This window comes from Magnolia sinica, chromosome 13, assembly GCF_029962835.1.
Source record: "Magnolia sinica isolate HGM2019 chromosome 13, MsV1, whole genome shotgun sequence".
Classification (NCBI taxonomy): Eukaryota; Viridiplantae; Streptophyta; class Magnoliopsida; order Magnoliales; family Magnoliaceae; genus Magnolia; species Magnolia sinica.
The window spans coordinates 68,391,105-68,417,250 of NC_080585.1; the positions used below are offsets into that span (position 1 = coordinate 68,391,105).

A 26,146-nucleotide genomic window follows, 5' to 3' on the forward strand; every position below is an offset into this window, starting at 1 on the left:
ATGACCGAGGAACTTCACCTCCTCCTACCAAAACTCGCACTTCTCTAGCTTCGCATACAGCTGGTGGGCACAGAGGGTCTCAAGCACAATCTGCAAGTGCATCACATGGTCCTCCCGAGTCCTCGAATACACCAGAATATCATCAATAAACACCACAACAAACTAGTCGAGGAAGGGTTGAAAGACCTCGTTCATTAGCTGCATAAACACGGTGGGTGCATTGGTCAGTCCGAACGACATGACCAGAAACTCAAAGTGACCATATCGCATCCGGAATGCTGTCTTCGAAATATCCTCCTCTCGGATCCAAATCTGATGGTAACCGGAGTGCAATTCTATCTTGAAAAATAACTGAGCACCCCGCGATTAGTCGAACAAATCATCTATCCTGGGAAGCAGGTATCTGCTCTTGATGGTGACCCTGTTGAGCTCGCAGTAATCCACACAGAGCCTCAACGAGCCATCCTTCTTCTTTACAAATAATACCAGGGCTCCTCACGGTGAACTGTTGGGACGAATAAAACCCAACTCCCGAAGCCCATCTAATTGCTCCTGTAGTTCCCACAACTCCATCGGTGCCATCTGATAAGGGGCCTTCGAGATATGCGCGGTACAGGGCACCAAATCAATCTAAAACTCAATCTACCGATGCGACGGCAAACCCAGGATCTCCTGGAACACATCCGGGTAATCATAGACTACTGGCAGTTACTCAATACACCCTGCCACAAACTCCTCAGTAATACAAGCTAACAAACTAGATAATGGCTCCCCTCTGGGCTCGACAACGAACTGGAACACTGGCAAGCCGGGAATATGAAACGTGACTATCCTCGCGGCACAGTCCAAGACAGCATGATACTCAGTAAGCCAGTACATACCCAGGATAATATCGAACTCCGCCATCGGTAACATTAATAAATCAGCGAGCAAGAACATATCACCAACCAAGGCTGGGCAAGAAAGGCAACGATGACACAAAACAACAGACTTCCCCAAGGGAGTTGAAATAGCCCAAGCCTCAGATGAGGACTTCGACAGAATACTGGTCGATCGGTAAAACTCCTTAACCACGAAGGAATGGGAAGCACCAGAATCAAATAGAACATGAGCAATACAAGCAAAAACAAGGAGAATACCCTCGACAACTCCACCGGTAGAAGACTGTGGGTCTTGGCCCTGCGCCTGCTGCGCGGAATAAAATCTGCCCTGAGGTGGCAAAGGAAGCAACCTGAATTCTGGGGATCCTGACTCTGCACCTACTGAGCAACGATATACACTCGACCCAGGGACTGTGAGGGAGGTAGCGGTCCCCTCTGCTACTGCCTCTGCTGCTGCTGTGGAGGCCTACCTGGCTGCCTCTGCTATTGAGGAGGAGGCTTAGGGATGAGAGTCTGATGTTGTGCTCGCTGCTGATGCTGCTACTGCTGAGGAGGATGGGGAGGAGGCAACTGCGATGGCCTCTACTATTGTGAGGGGAGAGGGCAATCATGCCTCAGATGCCCTGTCTGCCCACATCCATAGTGAACACCAAAAAATGGTCCAGAGAAAGGAGTGGCTGGCTGCGCTAATGATGAAGTTGTTGGATGAGCTATGGGCTGCCTAGACTCAGATCAGCCTCTGCTGACGGTGCTGTGGGGAACTGCCGAATGGTGCCCTCCTCTTCCGGTCTCCGCCGGAACTCTGATCTCAATTCCTCTAGGACAAAGCCCAGTCCTCCTCATAAACCAATGCTCTATGGATGACCTGATTAAATGTCATCAAGTAATGTCTCACCACACGGCTACGAAGAGCGGGATGCAAGTCGCTCACAAAACGGTGAGCCCTCTTCTTCTCGTCGTCGACGAGGTAAGGGGTGAATCGGGAAAGCGCTACAAAACGGGCCTTATAATGGGACACCATCATATCTCCTTGAACTAGGGCCTCAAACTCAATCACCCTCTGCTCCTGAACATGCTCAGGAAAGAACTTCTAGTTAAAACGGACCATAAATTCCTCTCAAGTCCAAACAAACTAAGGCCCGACCATCCTCGACACTGATGAGCACCAATGACGGGCCTCGCCTTACAGAAGGAAAGAAGCTAATGAAACTCTCTGATTAGCCAAACACTGCATAGTATCGAATATCCTCGTGATCTCAGTATACTATGACTCGGCGGTAGAAGGGTTTGAAATTACGGTGAAGACCGCTTTAGTTGAAGTAGGAATATGTCAATATGTCCTAGAGGGGGGGGGGGGGGGGTGAATAGGACTTTTTAAAGTTATATGATTTATTTCATATCTCATTACACTAATCCTACCAAAAAACACACATTAGGATTACTCAAAAGTAACTCTACTGGCTTCCAAGCCAGGTAGAGGATCCAATCACAAACTATTTAAGATGTAAACAATATTCAAACTAGTTTATGATGGATATGACTATGTAAGTGTGTGAGGTGTGATCATAGATATTCAGATATGAAAATATTAAAGAAAATCACACAGACACAAGAATAGCAATCTCAAACACAGTCATTTTTATAGTGGTTCGACTACTTGTCTATTCCACTCCCAGTAACCGCACTGAACCCTTGAGTGTACTTCACTAAGGAGGTTTCACAGTGGTTCACCTCAAACCTAAGGTTTTAAATCAAGTTCACCTTCAACTTTTACGACCTACATTAAGGTTGACTGTTTATGCTCTCACGAGCAAGGGTCAACACGATGCACCCACTTTTAGGCATACTGGCCAAGGATCTTCCACAAGACCCTGACTGAGGTTTCACATGGTTCACCTCTAACCTAAGGTTTTAGACAGGTTCACCTTCAACCGGATGTTTATGCTCTTTACAGAGCAAGGGTCCACACAATGCACCCACCATGTACACTCCCGCCGTAGGCCTCCTAGAGAACTTGCAAGGGTGAGAAACACCTTAGACCCAATCCTACAGAGGAATGATCAAAGGGTCCTCTAGACTCTAGTTACTTACAAATAAGTGGATGAGTCACATTCAGCTCGTTGATAAAGATCTCCTCCTTTGTTGATGAAGAGTCTTATGCTTCCTTGATCCGCAACTCAAATGATGTACCAATATATGGTGACGAGTTGGGTCAAGGTTATGATGGAATCCTACTCTCAAAATGCTTTCCTATTAGGAAGATAGAGCGATTCCAATCATCTATGCATTCAAGGCATCCCAGCTTAATGATTTTCCATTAAGGTAGTAGCTGGAGGATCCTTGAATGCGGAAATTCATTCCCCAATCCACTCTATTGAATATCAATGATGAGGGTGGATTGAAAGATGAACTCCCTTGAGAGAAAGGGCTTTGGGTATATGATCTAAGGTAAAACACTTAAAAACACTCTCTTCTTTCTCTCCCAGCAATAATAGACAAGCTCTCTTTATATAGGCAAAAGGTTCCAATGGATATAAAAATGGTTACATTTATGATAGAGTTCGATATCATCGAGCGTATACGCTCGATAGCATCGACTGGCCGCTTGATGAACCAAACTCAAATGTCATACGCTTTTGAAACCTTTTGCTAGCTGGTCGAGGGAATCGATACAAGTATTGATGTCATCGAATTTCGAACTTCAATATTATCGAGACTAGGATTGATTCCTCGATACTTGAAAATGGGAGAATGAGAGAGACTTACTTTAAAATATTTCAGGTTTACAAGAATGATCGAGGGACCTTCGAGATCATTGAAATTTGAATATCGATGATATCGATAGAGTGTCGATGCATTAATAAATCCAAAGGACTTTCATTTAAGCTTGCTGAACAGTTTCTATCCTTGTTCGATGTCATCAAAACCATACCGATATCATCGATATTTGAATATCGATTCTATCGAGGGACCCCCGTTCATAGATAAATATCCTGAAATATTTTGCTGGAAGACTAGGTGCCTATGATCAATAATATCGAGAGCCCTCCGATATCGTCGAGATTTGAACTTCAATGGTATTGAGTATGGCTTCGATATATCGATGCACATGTGATTTTCTTAAGTAAAAGTACGGGCGCCGGAGATCTGTCTGTCGATATTATCGATTCACTTTCGATAGACTCGTGACATAAATATAGATGATATCGATGGGTAGATCGATATATCGATAAATCAGTCTAAAGATATATGTGGTTGCTGGACACTTTTGTCATCATTTCGATGATATCGTTTAAGCATCGAGGACATCGATAGAGCAGGTCGATCCTATCGAGATGTGTATCGATAAAATTGATAAAGCAAGAAAAACTTAGAGATTTACTGTTTTCGAAAAAGTTTTCTCACTTATAAACCCTATAAAGTTCTAACTTGTTTTAAGAGTTTTATTTACCTAGTGTTTTGGGATATGGGATGTGAGGCTTAAATTTACCTATGGCAAGCTTACACACATCCGATTGAGGTAGACGCTTTGAATTGATCTTCCTATGAGGCTCTGTAGTCTGACTGACCCAACATTCACGCTAATTGACAAACTAGGGAACTTTCAATTACGTGACAAAATACCAAAACACCCTAGAACAGTATCTAGACAAACACATCTTAAATTATGTGCACATACATTTTACACAATTTTACAATTTTTAGAGAACCCATGTACACAACCAATATCTGCTCCCCCTTACTGCAAACTCCCCCTCGCTTGGTGCAGCTGCTCCCCCTAACACCTGTAACACCATACTCAAGTAGATATACATATTTTGACGGGGTGTTTGAACTGTTCTCCCCCCTTTTTGTCAGTCATTGACAAAGATAGCATTATAGTAGATATTGACTGAAGTTTTAAGGACATGTAGGAGAACACCCAGATATAGATGTATAGAGGTAAAATCAGTTTAAGCACACATCATTCTCAGAAGCTATGGATGCACATCAAAGCAATTAGAGCATTGATATAAATAGTAAAATAATCTTTAAAAAAAACATGCACTCCATATCAGAAACTAGATAAAACCAGGGGATCACATATATCAGAATGGCAGTAAAAATAGAATTATATTCAGCTATATTCATCAGCATCCAAAAAAAAAAAGATACTGCCCAAGGTTGGCAGTAGTAAAACAGAAAACCATCAAAAGACTAAGTCTTCCTTACTCAGAGGTTTTTTATACAAAAAGGATTTGAGCTATAGTAATGCATCACACCTATGCATGAGCGAAAAGCATTCAAAAAGATATTAATGCCCTCAACGTTTCAGTGAGAATCCAGGTCTGTGATGCTTTGGGCATTCTATAGACAATCAACAACCTCTATAGTGCTGGCAGGACATTCAGAATTTGTTGTGTATCATGTTGCAGGGTTGCCAGCATGGTTTTGATCTCTAGTAGATGGACTTCACACTCATCCAGCTGTTTTCATCATGTAGGATTGTCTATCAAGCAGATCTTGTATAGTGTCTTGATTGATGACAACATGAATATTTTTGTCAGAGACGGGGCTGTGAATAGAATAGTATTTGTCTGAGCTTGAATTGATTCCACCACGAGGCACATTGGCAACTATATTGCAAATGTCTTCTTGATTAAACCAAATACGTGGGTGTGGGAGATCGTTAGTAGGAGGCAGCCCAAATTGTCATGATAGCTTGGTCACAAGACACGAGAATGGAAGGATAGTGATGGATTCATCTGAAGATACTCGAATCAATTGTTATAGAATAAGAGTGGGTAGGTAGATGTGAATACCGAGATGAACATCATACAAAACATTTAACATGTATGGAGAAAGCGTGTTGCCAGAGACTTCATAGGGATAGACATTTGTGTTGAAAATGCTGTGAAGAATTTTGTATGCAAGATTGAGATATTTAACATGAAGTGTATTCTTTACATTTCTTGGTATAGTAGCACCATCACACAGCGCCCGAGTAACTTCACCCCATACACCAAGACCATTCATATTTTGTTCTGAGACAGGTATCCTTGTGATCTCTACCCCAATCAATCGGCTTATCAGTCTAAGGGTAATGTGCTCGGACCGATTTATGACAACAATTGAAACAATTGGAGGATTATTTTCAACCTCGTAGATTAAACTCAAGAACGGATGCACCAAATTATGCTGAAATCCTCCTCTAAGATTCATGATATTCCCCCAACCAATCAGTTCTAAGAGATTGATGATCCCAAAAGGTGTAATGCTCTTCCTCTGAACTGACCGTTCTGCCACAAGGTTCAAGTTGAAAAGAGGAGATGAGCCAGTTGCTTCATTCTTTCCTTTCTTGCTCTTCATTAAAGGTTGTTGTGGAAGAACCAGATTTTTAGACATGTTTTTTTGAAAGAAAAACTGTTCTGAGAGGTGTAATCCCATTTTGAGATCAACTAGTGAGTCTCTTTTTCCGATCGTCCGTCTTTAATTCATCAGTAACCGTCGATATCATTGAACATCATTTCGATGACATCGGGGTACCCTATTGCTCTTTTTAATGAAGATCAGAGGGAAGTCCAACCGACTCGACGATTCAGCTTCTGAGAGATCGTCGATGGTATCAACTAACAATTGATGCAATCGAAACGTTCACTCGATATATCGAGGTATCTCACAGGTGGATGTTTTTAATTTTCAGCATTCAGACAATCTTTCATGTATTTCTTTAATATTTTTATGACTCAATAGTATACAACAAAATTATGTACAATCATTGTACAAATCAGAATTATAAACATTAAGATGTTTATACAAAAAAAGGTGAGGAGAGAGTCCTCAAATGTATCATTAGAAGCTTATCAAAAGATGCATCATTTCATCAAATATCCAAATCTTTATGCATGATCTGGACTTGTTCTCCCTATGCTCAATATTTCTAGGCATAGGAATCATCCTTTCCCGTTCCTTTGATGACATAGCAGTAGTTATTTGTGCGATAACCCTTCATTACTGATTTTCTTGAGAGGTCCAGGATTTCGCATTTCTCCTTGCAGAATGTAACCACATGCTTATCGTCACAAATTTGAGAAATACTTAAGAGATTGTGCGCTAATCCTTTTATGTAAAAGGCATTCTCATTTTTGAGCAACTGGATTCCCTTAATGATTCCCTGTCCAATTACCTTAGCGGTGGTTCCATCTTCGTAGGTGACTATCCCATTATAAAGATTCTTATAGTTTGAAAGAAGGGACTTGTCACCTGTGACATGTCTTGAGCAACCACTGTCTAGGTACCACTTAGAGTCATTGCCTGTTAAGTGATTTGAATGAGTAGCAAGACAATTTTTCTTTTCTTTAATTACCCACTTTGTGACAGGATTCTTACTTATAGTAGACTTAGTTTTCTTATTTGATTCAACTACTTGATTAGTTTCTATGTTACTATTGGAGGCATTAAAATTTTCAAGTATTTGTGTTCCATACCCAGTTTTTGTTCTAGCTTTGTCATATCCCAAGCCATTTTTGTTGTTTCCAGATTTTCCTATACCTAAAAGTTTTTCTAACTTCTCACCACTCTGGGAAAACTTACAGTTTAGCTTGGCAATTTTCTTAGACTCTTCTAAATTAAATAGGAGTGTATGATTTTCATTTTGAAGGAGCATATTTTTGTCTTTTAATTGCTCAACCTGTTTGTTTAGTTTTTCGGACGCAGATTTAAGGAAGGAGTTAATTCTCTCAAGTCTATCATTATCTGAGTGATATTGCTATAAATCATTTATTAGATGTGTATTAATTTCTAGAGTTTTATCCAACTCTTTTTGCAGCAATTCCTTTTTGTTCTCAGATATTCCAAGTCTTTTAACCACTTTGATGCTATGGATATAAAGTTGACTGTAAGCACTTGTAGCTTGTTTTGTTCTTCTTCTTCCTTTTCAGTTTTCTCATTATCTAACGGAAATGATTTAGTGGCTTGCTATTCTATCTCGTTCTCAGATTCACCAGGGATGATTGGAGTAATAGAGACCATAAAAATTTTCAAGGATTTTTGGTCTCCATCACTCTCTGAGTCACTAGATTCTGAGTTTGACTCTTCTATATCATCCCATGTGGCAGTCATTGCTTTGCCCTTAGTTTTTCTGTTTAGACATTCCGTAGATAGGTGTCCATACTTCTGACAAGCATAGCATTGTGGTTCTTTGGTCTTTCTACCAAAATTTCCTGCAAAGGGTTTGTTGTCCACCTTTCTACCTTTGGAGGGATGACCACGGTTCTTTTGAAAGAATTTCCTAAATTGTTGTGCCAGCAAAGCCACTTCCTCATCTTTATCATCCTTTTCACTTCCACTGTCCTCATTTGTTGTTTTATTTGAAGTTTTTAGGACAATATTTTTGGAGTTTTGGGTTTATTTGAAGTGTAGTTCAAAAGTTTGTAGGGAACCTATCAGTTCTTCTACTTTCATTTCATCAATATTCCTACACTCTTCAATGGTCGTTACTTTGGGATTAAACCGTTCCGGCAGTGATCTCAGTATTTTCCTACAGATTTTAGGAAGTAAAACTTTTTCTCCCAAACCACCGATGGAGTTACAAATGATATTCAGCTTAGTGAAAAACTTCATATAGGTCTCATGCTCTTCCATTCTAAGACTTTCGAACTGTGAAGTTAAGAGTTGCAGTTTAGATCTGTTCACAGTGCTTGTACCTTCATGGGTTGTTTCCAATAGATCCCATGCTTCTTTGGATGTCCCACACATACTTATTTGATTGAATATATCTTGGGACACGGCATAGTAGATGGCGTTCATAGCTTTAGCTTCAGCAGTCTATTTTTCTTTATCGAACGTCGTCCACTTTTTTTTCGGTTTGAGTTTTGTGATGGTTGTGCCACTGTCAAGTACAACTTGTTTAGATGGTGGCACATATCCACTTTCAACTATATCTCAAACATCATGATCCAAAGATCTCAAAAAGTAGTGCATCCTAGCCTTCCAGTATGCATAATTTGATCCATCAAACACTGAAGGTCTAGTGACCGATGAGCCCTCTCCTTTGGCTATATTCCCAACTTCAGTCAAGATCACTCTCTAGGCGATGAAGCCCTTAAAGAGAACCGCTCTGATACCAATTAAAATTGCGGTGAAGACTGCTTTAGTTGAAGTAGGAATATGTCAATATGTCCTAGAGGGGGGTGAATAGGACTTTTTAAAGTTTTATGATTTATTTAATATCCCATTAAACTAATCCTACCAAAAGACACATTAGGATTACTCAAAAGTAACTCTACTGGCTTCCAAGCTAGGTAGAGGATCCAATCACAAACTATTTAAGATGTAAACAATATTCAAACTAGTTTATGATGGATATGACTGTGTAAGTGTGTGAGGTGTGATCACAGATATTCAGATATAAAAATTTAAAGCAAATCACACAGACACAAGAATAGCAATCTCAAACACAATCATTTTTATAGTGGTCCGACTACTTGTCTATTCCATTCGTGGTAACCGCACTCAACCCTTGAGTGTACCGGATTTTACTAAGGAGGTTTCACAGTGATTCACCTCAAAACCTAAGGTTTTAAATCAGCTTCACCTTCAACCTTTACAACCTACATTGAGGTTGACTGTTTATGCTCTCACGAGCAAGGGTCAACATGACGCACCCACTTTTAGGCACACTGGCCAACGATCTTCCACAAGACCCTGACTGAGGTTTCACATGATTCACCTCCAACCTAAGGTTTTAGACAGGTTCACCTTCAACCAGATGTTTATACTCTCCATAAAGTAAGGTTCCACACAACGCACCGACCATGTACACTCCCCCGGAGGTCTCCTAGAGGACTTGCAAGGGTGAGAAACACCTTAGACCCAATCCTACAGAGGAATGATCAAAGGGTCCTCTAGACTCTAGTTACTTACAAATAAGTGGATGAGTCCCATTCAGCTCGTTGATGAAGATCTTCTCCTTTGTTGATGAAGAGTCTTCTGCTTCCTTGATCCACAACTTAAATGATGTACCAATATATGGTGACGGGTTGGCTCAAGGTTATGATGAAATCCTACTCTCTAAATGTTTTCCTATTAGGAAGATAGAGCGATTCCAATCATTTATGCATTCAAGGCATCCCAGCTTAATGATTTTCCATTAAGGTAGTAGCTGGAGGATCCTTTAATGTGAAAGTTCATTCCCCAATCCACTCTATTGAATATCAATGATGAGGGTGGATTGGAAGATGAACTCCCTTGAGAGAAAGGGCTTTGGGTATATGATCTAAGGTAAAACACTAAAAAGCACTCTCTTCTTTCTCTCCTAGCAACAATAGACAAGCTCTCCTTATATAGGTAAAAGGTTCCAACGGATATAAAAACGGTCACATTTATAACAGAGTTCGATATCATCGAGTAGGGTTGATATCATCGAGCGTATACTCTCGATAGCATCGACTGGCCACTCGATGAACCAAACTCAAATGTCATACACTTTTGAAACCTTTTGCCAGCTGGTGGAGGGAATCGATATAAGCATCGATGTCATCGGATTTCGAACTCTTATATTATCGATACTAGGATCGATTCCTCGGCACTTGAAAATGAGAGAGACTTGCTTTGAAATATTTCAGGTTTGCAAGAATGATCGAGGGACCTTCGAGATCATCAAAATTTGAATATCGATGATATTGATAGAGTGTCGATGCATCGATAAATCCAGAGGATTTTCGTTTAAGCTTGCTAGACAGTTTCTGTCCCTGTTCGATGCCATCAAAACTGTACTGATATCTTCAATATATGAAAATTGATTGTATCAAGGGACCCCCGATCATAGATAAACATCCTGAAATATTTTGCTGGAAGACTAGGTGCCTATGATCAATAATATCGAGAGCCCTCCAATATCATCGAGATTTGAACTTCAATGGTATCGAGAACAACTTCGATATATCGATGCACATGTGATTTTCTTAAGTAAAAATAGGGGCATCAGAGATCTGTCTGTTGATATTATCGAGTCACTTTTGATAGACTCGAGATATAAATATCGATGATATCAATGGGTAGATCGATATATCGATAAATCAGTCCAGAGATATATGCGGTTACTGGACACTTTTGTCCTCATTTCGATAATATCATGTAAGCATCGAGGACATCGACAGAGCAGGTCGATTCTATCGAGACGTGTATCGATAAAATCGACAAAGCAAGAAAAACTTAGAGATTTTCTGTTTTCGAAAAAGTTTTCTCACTTATAAACCCTATAAAGTTCTAACTTGTTTTAAGGGTTTTATTTACTTGGTGTTTTGGGATATGGGATGTGACGCTTAGATTTACTGTGGCGAGCTTACACACATCCGGTTGAGACAGACACTTTGAATTGATCTTCTTATGAGGCTCTATAGTCTGATTGACCCAACATTCACGCTAATTAACAAACCAGGGCACTTTCAGGGTCAGGCTCACCACTGAACCTTGGGGGATCATACTGTTGGAACTTCCGGAATATCGCGCTCGCATACGGCAAGTCAGACTGCGCAGGAACCTCATCGGCAGGCTGACGGGACTGGAGGACTGCAGTGATGGCCTACATCATCTGCTGAAAATGTTCAACCGCAACTGAAATCGTAGGATGAACAGGGGCAATACTAGCCTCAGGCGGAGGCACGAGTGTGATTAAAGGAGCTGGAGCCTCAGAAAATGGAACAACTGGCTCGGGCGGGGGAACAAGCGCCACAGGGGGCAGAATCATGACCTTAGGGACAGGATCGGGACTAGGGTCCACGATGGGTGGAGAAGGGTGTGCTCAGGTCGACCGAGTATCATGAGTGCCTCTACCTCTCACACCTCAACCGCGTGCACCACGACCACGGGCACCACACCTAGGCGGCATCGTTTGCACAAGAACAAGAACGATGACACATATGATCAGATACTACAGGCTCAAATGAAAGGAAAGGCTCTCGGGATATTATTTGCCCTAAGCTCACAGAAGATATGCAATGTTATCCCAAGTTATTCCAAGTTACTTGCTATACTCTGATACCAACTCCTGTCACGCCCCAGACTCGGTGACCGGACCCATAAGGAATCTAATAGCTGGTTTTGGCCGCAATAACCTCCATAGTACCCCATTCTCGGTTCCTGGCTCAGGTTCCGATCCTGGTATCTTACAAGGAGGATTTCCATATCATAATTCCAATCCAAACGAACATACCCAAGATCATAGCAAGTAAATCTCAGAAATAAATAAGGAACATACTGCAACATCCACTAAGAATTAAAACCTTATAGATACATGGCTCAAAAAGGAAATACATGATATAGAAAGGAAGGAAGAAAAGATCTACAACCGATCCACAGCACTCGCCAAACCAATCCGCAGCTCCTCTGCTATGTCGCCGACCTAGAATCACCTGCACGCATTAATCGTGCATAAGCTTATAGAAAGCTTTGAGGGCGATGTAAGTGTGTGACAACGGTGCTCGGAAGAATAAGGAGGATGCAGGAGGAGCCAATGAATAATACCAACACCTTTAGTTATATTGAGGCTAAGATATGAATGTAATAAGCCATACCAAGGCTATGCAATGCTATACATGAGCACTAGGTGCCATACTAAGGCTATGCAATGCTATACATGACCACTGGGTGCCATACCAAGGCCATGTAATGCTATACATGAGCGCTGGGCGCCATACCAAGGCGATACAATATAAGGCTTATACAACCGATGTAATGCAATGCGAAGTAATGCTAATCCTCGTGCCTAATCCACATATCATGTACAGTTCCATCATAAGGAATCCACTGGGGTCAACTGCACTTTAGGATGAGTGCCGCTTTGCAAGACCCATACAATCAAATGAGCGTAGGAGACCTCACTACCTACATATGGATAGCCAATCACCAGCAAGGCTCGACGGTAGCGGACCCATTTCACGAGCTGGTCAAACTTAGCCTAGTTATGCCCCCTTACTCAGGCGGGTAAGGCTAAACTCTATCTCAACTGACCTTGCAACAGTGAGAGTCACGGCCTAACGGTATAAGGCCCTCGTGTGCTCATGTTTTCCACTCGGTCTCAGCGTTGAGGCATCTCCTCGGTATTGTGGAAGTTAGTGGCTTTCACCCAAGGACATCCTATGCACCCCAAATGCTCAGGTAACATTTTCGGTGTTCACATATGACCATCCACAATATCTCTGTGGAGGCTACGACCCTGATGATACAAGGGCAATAATATCCATGCCATACAATGAAGGATGCATGAATCACAACAATCAATCATGCATCAACTCTACACATATAGTGCACTCATGAGGGTCACTCCATCAATAGGGGAGTCCCATACGATCTGCCCTATGGCATAAACCATGACCAATGATATCAAGCACACAAATGATGCATTATGGGAATGGGCCATGAAGATAACCAAGTATGCCATGCTGTAGGGAAGTACCCTCTCCTAACTAGGACTTAAACAATATACATAAGGAACACAACTCCTAGTGGGGGGGAGATAGCCATAGCTTGGCCTAACATAAGCCTAGAAGGGTACACAAATGTGGACATTCAACCACCATTTGACCCAAGGAGGTTGGCCAATAACAATCTACCAAGAAACAAGGCCCGTGGGCTGAGCACAATCATAAAAAAGAAATGGGCAGGTATATGTACACTACTTACATCATATGTTGGGCCTCGATAAAGTGGCCCAAGGCCTACATACATTACATGGGTCCAAAGGCGTAATACATGGCCCAAAAACATGTCAAAATATGGGTCCAAAAAGGAGGTTGTGGCCCAAGGATAATACCACCAAAACCCATGCATTATGTTGGACTTTGTGGGCAACCCAAAAGCCCAAACATATAGGTAAAAATCATGTCCAAGTTGGGCCTAAATGGGTCTTACACATTAGCCCAAAAATCGGTTAATTAAATGGGCAATGAAGGGCCCAACTACCTCTATATTCCAGCCCACCAGTCCAGCACAATACAATGGTGGAAACTGCCCATGAATCTACCAGGCCTAACTAGGACATTCTAGCCCATTTGGGCCTGCAAGATGTCCTAAAAATCTGGCCTACCAAGGCCCCTCGAAATCATTATAGATATGGGCCTTACAAGGCACTAATTAAGCCCAAAAATTCTAAGAAATAAAGGCACAGAAAATTCTCACAAATCTCTCAATATGGTGGGGCCCACATTCTTAATATCTCAGCCAAACAATGTACTTTTATAAGGCAACAAGCTGGATTTTCAGCTCACCAACTTTCTGGGCCTGCTGAGGTCCAGAAATTGGAGAAATTAAAAGAGTAAAGCTCCCATGGTGTCCAGAAATATCCACAGGGGGCCCCACCACATAGAGGGTGGCTATACAACACATAAATCAAGTGAGCCTTGTTGCTGGATTGAAGGTCCCCCAACAGCCCATTGTAGTGGGCGTCCCACTAGGGGTGGGCAGTCCATGGGCCTGAACGGCTGCCCAAACCATCATGGACGTCCCTCCAAGGGTGGGCAACGTCCAAGTGGGCCACACTAGATGGGTGAACAGATGGATGAAACACATCATCATACTGGCCTTAAGGAGGGTGGGACGGCCAGCCCATGATGGACGTCAACCACCATGGGATGTCCCCTCCCCCCCCCAAAAAAAAAAAAATTTCAAGTGGTCCACATGGCCCCCAATCGTGTGTGATGGGTCCTAGTAAGGTGATCCACAGTGGAGAGAAGTTTTGAGGCCAATATACATGCTAATTAATTTATACAATTTATGGACAACAAGGTATATCTGAAAAATCTGCTGCTGTAAAAATGCTGCTGTCTCCAACTTTTGCACCTAATGGGGTGGGTTTAGACCTGCCAAATCAAAGGGAAAATGGGTGGATTTGATGCTCCCATATATGGACAGCAAGTGACGTCCACTAGAGTGGTCCACTTTCCCAAAAATCAAGGTGGAATAAGTCCATTTTTTGCATGTAGGACTGCTGGACAGTCCAGAAAATTTTGGACAGTCTAGCCCTCTTGGGTCCACTCCATGGGTCTCAAATCAGGGATAGGTGATGTGGGCTCCATCCTACATCAAGGTGGTGTCCACACCTCAGAAAACCCCAGAAGAAATCAGGGAGAAAAGCCTTACAAATAGGCCTAAAACAATGCCCAAAATCATACATCCAATGGGTCTGAAATTTGGATAGCAACATAAGCTGTCCATTTCCAGCCCATAGAAAAATATCCAAGTGGATTATTGCTCAAATAATACAAGTGGGATCCACCTAGATGGACCAAAAAAATTCCAGACCCATTCCCTATCAAAGATCTCCAAGAAAATCAAGCATTTAGGGTCATCCAACCCATGCATGCAACATGCACAGGGACGTCCAACCTAGTGGGCTTGGATGACCCAAAAATCTGAGGGTCTGGGGTGTTTGTGGCACATCAGTGGGCCACTAATCATCAGGAGAAAAATAGAAGAAAGAAGTAGAGAGAGAGAGAGAGGGAGAGAGATCAACGATAATAGCGGAGGATTCCGGTACTATGAATCCTCCACCATTAAAATCACACATACATCCTTCATAGATCAAGCGTGCATGTGTTCTTACAATCCAAAGAAGTTGCTGATGCTATCCCTAACATGCATGCTATGGTCTAGATGACCAAACAAGATACTAGATCAAAGAAATCCATCATGGTGGGTCCATGGAGAATGACCCACCATGGAAACGTGTATGCATGAAATAGGCCTTTGGCCTCTCATCATGGAGTGATGTAGGACATCCAACATTGATTGGTGGGTCTTACATACTACCAAATGTTCTAAAAAATAAATGTAAGAAGAAAAGAAGGAAGAAGCTCCATATACATCACCCACCTTTAAGATCTTCCTCCAAACTTCAAGGGCTAGCTCCCAAGCTCTAAAGGAAGGTTTCTAATGGTGGTAATAAGGATTAGAGGGTGGGATTGGGAGAGAGAAGAGAGAAGGATTGTTGGAAAAAGGAAGAAGGTGTGGACATCCCACCTTGTAAGAGAGGGAAAGGGAGAGGAATGAGATAAGAGAGAGAGGGAGGAGGGGTTGTAGGAGTGGAATGATTGTTTTGGGAGAGAGGGCTAGCTCGTGAAGGGTGAATTGCATGGGATAGAGAGGATATCTCATGATTGCTTTCTAAAACAGAAAAACAATCATGTCTAGGTTAGCCTAGGTTATTATGGAGGGTAGCTTGCATTGAAAGAGGTGCACTAGGTGGGGCCCACATGGGAAATGTGTAAGGGCCTAGGTGGGTCCCACATGCATGATCGATGGTAAAAAATAATGAGATCCATATCTGAAGACGTACATGTCGAAATCATGCATGAGACGCGGCGTTGGAACTGTGGCGACGATAAGATCGCAATGGTATAGGTTTCAAATTGATCCGGATCGGGTCCACATGATCGAACTCAAGGGGCATCACAAATGAAATATACAGGTTGTGGGTCGTCGAGATTCGACCAGTTGGACCACGGGACCTAGAGGAACGAAATGCATACACACACACACACACTCGGTTAGGGTCTTATAGTATGATAATAATGATAGGAAACAACCTATGTCTCAAAATTTTTCTAAAAATATCATTGAGAACCAAACGGAATACAATGCTCCACCAGTTAAGAAGTCCTTATGCTATCATATGCAGGAGAATAATTACACCCTATGAATTAAGAAAAAAGTACTTGAGTGTTGGGGTTATCATAACTATGGGAGTGAGAATTATTATCACTCATCAAATAAGAAAATAACAATGAGAGATTATATTATGGGTGATAATATGTACCAACAACCATCAGATTCTCCCACCTATGACCCATATGACTATAATCAGTGGAAACATCAATGTTGGGAAGATGAACTAGCAATACATCATAGTGACAATTCTTTTGGGTCTTTTACCTTTGAATCCAACCAGAAACGATCCAAGAGGATTCACTTCAGGGTTACATAAATGATTTTGCTGGCATTAGAAAAAATGATAGAAGCGCTTACATCGTGCCTTGATAAGCTAATGGAGGCTAGTTCATCCCAACCTCAACCCAATCAAATTCTTCATTCCCAACTCCCTACTTATGATCAGTGGAAACATCAAGATTGGGAAGTTGAATCAACAATGCATCATAGTGACAATTCTCTTAGGTCTTATACCTCTGAGATCTAACAAGAAACGATCTAAGAAAATTCACTTCAGAATTCCACACAAACTCTAGAGCTTACCCAGTAAAACACACTCCAAAGATTTCAAGAACTTATAAAATATATACAATAGTGGGGTTCATGTGATGCGATTATGGAGAATACTGAAATTAAGGATGAAGAGTTAGATTGTGTTAATGAGCATATGGTTCAATTTTTCGACGAGTCGATCTCGATGATGGTCCAAAGGAATGATCAAGAGATGTGGTGTCTTTCAAATATAATAATACTGACACACTTCACTTACATGACACACTTGGTTCCAATGATGAGGAAGAGGTTAGTTTATTCGAACCTCAACCCAATCTTGGAATAGAATGTGAGGAAAGCGATCATATTCCACATGTATGCTGCATTGAATTTGAAGATGATGAGTATTGGGATGACAATCATGAATGTACAATTCAAATCTCCTTGGATTCAATCTCAAGTTTAGCCCATATCAATGATCAAGAGGTTCAAGAAGTTGTCGACAATAGTGATCTACTTTACCCATCTGACATGACCAATTTAAATGTGGAGGATAAACTACTTTCAATTAACCCTTTCAACTTTTGTAAGATATGTTTAGACTACTCCCCTGAATTAAATGATGATATGATTTGAGAGATGGATAAGTTGCTCGATATGACTCTGTAAGTTGAAACCATTCAGTTGAGGCCACCATCTAAGTTGTCAACCCTTGACAATACAATGCCTATACTAAGTAGTACCGATGAACAAAGTCTTCACATCAATTCTTTGCCTGTTGATTTTCAATCTACCTATGTAAGGGAAGACAAGATAAATTTGGTGACAATTTATTCTCACCATGATGAAGAGCAAGAGATCATGCTTCCATCCACTTTCAGAGATAATGAAATCCTTGGGAAGATTAGCACAAACTTCAATGTGGAAAATGAGTCACTCTCAACTGAATTTCCCAACTCTTTGAACGATTGCTTAGCACACTTTACAGATTCAAACGATCCTATGATAAAAGAAATAGTGGATGCCTCGCAAGACAATACCTTGGTAGTTGTCACTGACCGAGAGAACCTTTATTCTAAAGCCACTTCTTCCCTAGGTCTTAAATGTTTACCATTAAAGGAGGAGGAGCTGGAAATTAAACCGGAGTCTGAAACTTCAGAATGTGTCGGGACTACATCATCTGCTGAGAATTTTTCTGAATTTTATCAACTTGTAGTCTCTAATTCACCATGGTGTACTAACTCTGAAACTTTCTCTATCACAGGTGAGTCATATATACTTTGGACACCTCAGGAGATTAAAAGGAATTTTTTTGCTGAGGTCCATAAATATCTCTAGAAATTCATGCTTTAGGGCATCTAAGCCTATTACAAAAAGGCTTTTGTATGAGAGAAACTTATTAAGAAATTTATCAAGACATTGGCTGGAGGAGGAACCTTGCGGCATGACTGAGTAGCTTTTTCCTTGCTTTCCTAATTTAAGATTAGTTTATTGCTTTCGTAAGACTAGGGTAGTTTGTTTTTGCTATTTTAGGATAGTTTGTATATCATTTGTTGAGTCCTCTTACTACCCATCTTCACTTTGAGACCCTTGGAAAAGCCTCTAGATTCCTTCTTCAGATACTACCTTTCCATAACTTCTCCTTACTTTCATTGTCTCATGTGCATTACATACTTATATCTTTTACATTGAGGACAATGTGGATTTTAGGTTGGGGGTGTGGATTAGGCAAGCTAATCAGTGTTTTCTTAGTCTTTGAGCAAAAATTGTGAAAATTTTTCTGACAATTTTGTAAATCCGAGTGATTTTGAAGTTCATCCATGATTTTAAAGTATAAGATACTTCATGTTGGTGATTTATGACTCTTGGGTTCAATACTTATTAGATTTCACAGTTAAATTCAAATTATTAATCCATGATTAAAAGTTTTAAACATTGATTGAGTCATGATTTCACATGTCACATCTAGCTTACACATTAAGGTGTCAGTTCGATATTGAATTATTAACTTGGTGATTATTAAGCATGGAAGGAAACAATTTGGGGAATTTGTCCATCATGTTCAATGAGAAGAATTTTAAAAAATTTATACATAATAAAATAAATAAACACCCGGCTAAAAAAAATAGTTGTTGTGGAAATTGGTTACCTATTAAAGATCTTTAAAAAGGTTGACATAGCATAAAAGCCATCGATGGAAAAATCAAAAGTTGGAAGAATGAAAAGATGAACTGTAAGGCAAGTTTTGGTTGTCTTAAATGCTCTTTTGATTATCAATTTATCATGAAAATTAAGAATTGAACCTTTAATTGTGATAAGTCTAGACTTCATTATGCACCCATGGAACTCAATGTTTGGAATGGTTCTAATTAGAGGATTAATGCTTTGAACTTGATTATGAAGTTTACCGAATGCTAGAGTTTAAGAGAGGATAGTGTTCAACATTAATGTATTTTGGAACTCTATTATTTGGATTGTTTTTAAAACCACTTGAGCATATAAAAATTGTCCTGTGGTCCTCGAAATATTTTTCACATACTTTGCTCGGTACTAGCAAAATGCTGGTTGAGGGTCAAATATTGCATATTATCCCCCATATATTACTTGGTTTTATGAACATGATAATGCTTAATGTTCTATTTTAATCATGTGTGTTGCAAGGTGAATTTAAGAGCTTGGATTAAAAGGATGCTAAAAGTATGGATTTAATGCTCAAGAATCACCAAAGCCAAGGATGGATCTTATGAGACCAAAAATGAAGAATTCACATGCCAAAGATCCAAGAAAACTAAGTGAGGAATGAAGAACATTGAAGACTTGAAGTGAAGAAAAGGAACCCTAAAAATCTGCCTCCTTCGACTAGTCCCTCGACTAGTCGAAGATTCCTCAACTCGAACTCTAATGACAAAATCCTCTAAAATCTCATCATCCTCGACCAGTCGAAGGAAACCCTTAACCAATCGAAGGTGCCCTCGACCAGTCGAGGGTTATGCAGGTTTTACGTAGACTACGTAAACTTGAGGCGATTTTCAGATTTTTCTAAGTCTGTACAAAAGGAGGTGATGCACTCCCCCACTACGCCAAAACAACGAAAAAAGGACGGTCCAAAACCATCTCAAATGATCAAAAAGGACGGTCATGGACCGTCGCATGGGCCGTTAAATTTTGATGTGTCATATTACTTAAAGGACGGTCGAAAACCATCATTCTTATTGACGAAAAAAGGACGGTCATGGACCGTCCTTAAAAAGGACTGTCATAGACCGTCTCTGATGAGCCTTCAAAGGACGGCCATGAACCGTCCTTTAAAAGGACGGTCATGGACCATCTCTGATGAGCCTTCAAAGGACGGCCATGGACCGTCCTTTAAAAGGACGGTCATGGACTGTCCTTAAAAAGGACTGTCATGGACCGTCTCTTATGAGCCTTCAAAGGACGGCCATGGACCGTCCTTAAAAAGGACTGTCATGGACCGTCCCTTATGAGCCTTCAAAGCACATTTTCAAATATGAGAGGGTCAATATACACCTGTTACAATATATTTCATCGTATTCTTCTTGATATACACCTGTTATATAATATATTTCATCATATTCACATTCACATCCATCTAAACCCAAACTACGTAAATCCAACATAAACTACATTCATCCAAACATAAACTACATCCATCCAAACACAAACAATCTTATCCACATTAAATTCATCCATGCATAAATACATATAAGTTTAACATCATAAATAGAAAAAAGGAAAAAAATCAGCAACAATTTTCTTTTTGTGTCTTTCATCTAAAAAAAAATTAAACCAACAAAACATTATAATTCAGAATCATGAAGAATTGCATAAACTTCTTCCAAAAAAGTGGGCACTTTTTTAAAATAAAACTGATCATTAAAATAAAACTAATGCAAGCAAATAATGCAAAAAAAAGTGTTTCAATTCAAGTTAATAGAAACAACAACAAAAATTAAAGCTTTGTAAAAAGGGGCATGTGTTAAAAGGGATACATTCTTGTTTGTTGCCATATGATTGGGCTACAATTCAAGTTAATAGAAACAATAAAAAAAATTAAAGTTTTGTAAAAAGGGGCATGTGTTAAAAGAGATACATTCTTGTTTCTTGCCATGTGATTGGGCTACATTATTACAGCAATCGGGTTCGGGTTCGGGATTGGGTTTAGGTTTGGGTTTTCAAGTTTAGGTTTAGGTTTATGTTAGGGAGTTGAGATTAGGATTTGGTGTAGGTCTAGGTTTAGGGATTTGAGAATACATTTAGGTTTTAGGTTTAGGTTTAGGTTTTAGGTTTTAGGTTTTAGGCTTAGGTTTAGGTTTAGGTTTAGGTTTTAGGTTATAGGTTATAAGTTTAGGTTATAGGTTATAGGTTATAGGTTAAGGTTTAGGTTATAGGTTTTGGTTTAGGTTTAGGTTAAGGTTTAGGTTTAGGTTATAGGTTTAGGTTAAGGTTTAGGTTACAGTTATAGGTTATAGTATATAGGTTATAGCTTTATGGAATTGAGAATAGGTTTAGGTTAAGGTTTAGGTTTAGGAAATCAGGTCCGGGTTCGGGATCGGGTTTAGGTTTGGGATTTCAAGTTTAGGTTTAAGTTTAGGTTAGGGAGTTGAGATTAGGATTAGGTGCAGGTTTAGGTTTAAGGATTTCAGAATACATTTCGGTTTTAGGTTTAGGTTTAGGTTTTAGGCTTAGGTTTAGGTTATAAGTGCAGGTTATAGGTTTAGGTTTAAGTTAGGTTATATGTTATGGTTTAGGGAATTGAGAATAGGTTAAGGTTAAGGTTTAGGAAATCGGGTTGGGGTTCAGGTTTCAAGTTTAGGTTTAGGTTTAGGTTAGGGAGTTGAGATTAGGATTAGGTGTAGGTTTAGGTTTAGGGATTTGTGAATACATTTAGGTTTTAGGTTTAGGTTTATGTTATAAGTTATAGGTTATAGGTTTAGGTTGAGGTGTACGTTAAGGTTTAAGTTTAGGTTTAGGTTTAGGTTATAAGCTATAGGTTTAGGGAATTGAGAATAGGTTAATGTTTAGGTTTAGGAAATTGGGTTCGGGTTCGGGATCGGGTTTAGGTTTGGGTTTTGAAGTTTAGGTTTAAGTTTAGGTTAGGGAGTTGAGATTAGGATTAGGTGTAGGTTTAGGTTTAGAGATTTGAGAATACATTTAGGTTTTAGGTTTAGGTTTAGGTTATAGGTTATAGGTTTAGGTTTAGGTTTAGGTTAAGGTTTAGGTTTAGGTTATAAGCTATAGGTTGAGGGAATTGAGAATAGGTTAAGGTTTAGGTTTAGGAAATCGGGTTTGGGTTCAGGATCGGGTTTAGGTTTGGGTTCTCAAGTTCAGGTTTAGGTTTAGGTTAGGGAGTTGAGATTAGGATTAGGTGTAAGTTTAGGTTTAGGGATTTCAGAATACATTAGGTATTAGGTTTAGGTTTAGGTTATAGGTTATAGGTTTAGGTTTTGGTTTGGGTTTAGGTTATAAGCTATAGGTTTAGGGAATTGAGAATAGGTTAAGGTTTAGGTTTAGGAAATCGGGTTCGGGTTCGAGATCAGGTTTAGGTTTGTGTTTTCAAGTTTAGGTTTAGGTTAGTGAGTTGAGATTAAGATTAGAAGTAGGTTTAGGTTTAGGGATTTAAGAAGACATTTAGGTTTTAGGTTTAGGTTTAGGTTATAGGTTATAGGTTTAGGTTAATGTTTAGGTTTAGGTTATAAGCTATAGGTTTTGGGAATTGAGAATAGGTTAAGGTTTAGGTTTAGGAAATCGGGTTCGGGTTCAGGATCGGGTTTAGGTTTGGGTTTTCAAATTTAGGTTTAGGTTTAGGTTAGGGAGTTGAGATTAGATTAGGTGTAGGTTTAGGTTTAGGGATTTGAGAATACATTAGGTTATAGGTTTAGGTTTAGGTTATAGGTTATAGGTTTAGGTTTAGGTTTCGGTTTAGGTTTTAAGCTATAGGTTTAGGGAATTGAGAACAGATTAAAGTTTAGGTTTAGGAAATCGGGTTCAGGTTCGGGATCACATTTAAGTTTAGGTTTTCAAGTTTAGGTTTAGGTTTAGGTTAGGGAGTTGAGATTAGGATTAGGTGTAGGTTTAGGTTTAGGGATTTGAGAATACATTGGGTTTTAGGTTTAGGTTTAGGTTATAGGTCATAGGTTTAGGTTTAGTTTATAAGCTATGGGTTTAGGGAATTGAGAATAGGATAAGGTTTATGTTTAGGAAATCGGGTTCGGTTTCGGGATCGGGTTTAGGTTTGGGTTTTCAAGTTTAGGTTTAGGTTTAGATTAGGGAGTTAAGATTATGATTAGGTGTAGGTTTAGGTTTAGGTTAGGGAGTTTAGATTAGGATTAGGTGTAGGTTTAGGTTTAGGGATTGAGAATACATTAGGTATTAGGTTTAGGTTTAGGTTATAGGTTATAGGTTAAGGTTTTGGTTTGGGTTTAGGTTATAAGCTATAGGTTTAGGGAATTGAGAATAGGTTAAGGTTTAGGTTTACGAAATCGGGTTCGGGTTCGAGATTGGGTTTAGGTTTGGGTTTTCAAGTTTAGGTTTAGGTTAGTGAGTTGAGATTAGGATTAATAGTAGGTTTAAGTTTAGGGATTTTAGAATACATTTAGGTTTTAGGTTTAAGTTTAGGTTATAGGTTATAGGTTTAGGTTGATGTTTGGGTTTAAGTTTAGGTTTAGGTTATAAGCTATAGGTTTAGGGAATTGAGAATAGGTTAAGGTATAGGTTTAGGAAATCGGGTTCGGGTTCAGGATCGGGTTTACTTTTGGGTTTTCAAGTTTAGGTTTAGGTTTAGGTTACGGAGTTGAGATTAGGATTAGGTGTAGGTTTAGGTTTAGGGATTTGAGAATACATTGGGTTTTAGGTTTAGGTTTAGGTCATAGGTCATGGGTTTAGGTTTAGGTTATAAGCTATAGGTTTAGGGAATTGAGAATAATATAAGGTTTATGTTTAGGAAATTGGGTTCGGGTTCGGGATCGGGTTTAGGTTTGGGTTTTCAAGTTTAGGTTTAGGTTTAGGTTAGGGAGTTAAGATCAGGATTAGGTGTAGGTTTAGGTTTAGGGATTTGAGAATACATTAGGTTTTGGGTTTATGTTTAGGTTTAGGTTAAGGTTTAGGTTTAGGTTAAAAGCTATAGGTTTAGGGAATTGAGAATAGGTTAAGGTTTAGGTTTAAGAAATCGGGTTCGGGTTCGGGATTGGATTTAGGTTTGGGTTTTCAAGTTTAGGTTTAGGTTTAGGTTAGGGAGTTGAGATTAGGATTAGGTGAAGGTTTAGGTTTGGGGATTTAAGAATACATTTAGGTTTTAGGTTTAGGTTATAGGTTTTAGGTTTTAGGTTTAGGTTTAGGTTTAGGTTTAGTTTAAAAGCTATAGGTTTAGGGAATTGAGAATAAGTTAAGGTTTAGGTTTAGGAAATCGTGTTCGGGTTTGGGATAGGGTGTTGGTTTGGGTTTTCAAGTTTAGGTTTAGGTTTGGGTTTGGGAGTTGAGATTAGGATTAGGTGTAGGTTTAGGTTTAGGGATTTAAGAATACATTTAGGTTTTTGGTTTAGGTTTAGGTTATAGGTTATAGGTTTAGGTTTAAGTTTAGGTTTTGGTTATAATCTATAGGTTTAGGGAATTGAGAATAGGCTAAGGTTTAGGTTTAGGAAATCGGGTTCGGGATTGGGATCGGGTTTAGGTTTGGGTTTTCAAGTTTAGGTTTAGGTTTAGGTTAAGGAGTTGAGATTAGGATTAGGTGTAGGTTTAGGTTTAGGGATTTGAGAATACATTAGGTTTTACGTTCAGGTTTAGGTTATAAGGTATAGGTTTTGGTTCAGGTTTAGGTTTAGGTTATAAGTTATAGGTTTATGGAATTAAGAATAGGTTAAGGTTTAGGTTTAGGAAATCGGGTTCAGGTTAAAGATCGGGTTTAAGTTTGGGTTTTCAAGTTTAGTTTTAAGTTTAGGTTAGGGAGTTGAGATTAGGATTAGGTGTAGGTTTAGGTTTAAGGATTTGAGAATACATTTCGGTTTTAGGTTTAGGTTTAGGTTTTAGGCTTTGGTTTAGGTTATAAGTGCAGGTTATAGGTTTAGGTTTCGGTTAGGTTATAGGTTAAGGTTTAGGGAATTTAGAATAGTTTAAGGTTTAGGTTTAGGAAATCGGGTTCGGGTTCGGGATCGGGTTTAGGTTTGCGTTTTCAAGTTTAGGTTTAAGTTTAGCTTAGGGAGTTGAGATTAGGAGGTGTTGGTTTATGTTTAGGGATTTGAGAATACATTTAGGTTTTAGGTTTTGGTTTAGGTTATAGGTTTAGATTTAAGTTTAGGTTTTGCTTATAAGCTACAGGTTTAGGGAATTAAGAATAGGTTAATGTTTAGATTTAGGAAATCAGGTTTGGGTTCGAGATCGGGTTTATGTTTGGGTTCTCAAGTTTAAGTTTAGGTTTAGGTTAGGGAGTTGAGATTAGGATTAGGTGTAGGTTTAAGTTTAAGGATTTGAGAATATATTTAGGTGATAGGTTTAGGTTTAGGTTTTAGGTTATAGGTTTAGTTTTAGGTTTAGGTTAAGGTATCAGTTTAGGTTTCGGTTTAGGTTATAAGCTATAGGTTTAGGGAATTGAGAATAGGTTAAGGTTTAGGTTTAGGAAATTGGGTTCAGGATCGGGATAGGGTTTAGGTTTGGGTTTTCAAGTTTAGGTTTAGGTTTAGGTTAGGGAGTTGTGATTAGGATTAGGTGTAGGTTTAGGTTTGGGGATTTAAGAATACATTTAGGTTTTATGTTTAGGTTTTGGTTATAGGTTATAGGTTATAGGTTTAGGTTTAGGTTTAGGTTAAGGTAAAGGTTTAGGTTTCGGTTTAGGTTATATGCTATAGGTTTAGGAAATTGAGAATAGGTTAAGGTTTAGGTTTAGGAAATCGGGTTCAGGTTCGGGATCAGGTTTAGGTTTGGGTTTTCCAGTTTAGGTTTAGGTTTAGGTTAGGTAGTTGAGATTAGGATTAGGTGTAGGTTTAGGTTTAAGGATTTGAGAATACATTAGGTTTTAAGTTTAGGTTTAGGTTTAGGTTATAGGTTATAGGTTTAGGTTTAGGTTTAGGTTTAGGTTT

At 39.5% G+C, this 26,146-nt stretch overlaps 1 protein-coding gene across 1 annotated transcript in view; it reads right to left on the reverse strand.

Annotated features, from left to right (window-relative positions):
• Nucleotides 1–1,698: 1,698 nt before the first annotated feature.
• Nucleotides 1,699–26,146, reverse strand: part of LOC131224304 (uncharacterized) — a 76,720-nt gene continuing 52,272 nt past the window's right edge. The window contains exons 2-4 of the mRNA XM_058219826.1: nucleotides 12,033–12,119; nucleotides 11,299–11,445; nucleotides 1,699–1,947 (exon numbers count right to left, since the gene is read on the reverse strand). Coding sequence (XP_058075809.1) covers nucleotides 1,699–1,947; nucleotides 11,299–11,445; nucleotides 12,033–12,119 — 483 coding nt within the window. The remainder of the gene's footprint in view (nucleotides 1,948–11,298; nucleotides 11,446–12,032; nucleotides 12,120–26,146) is intronic.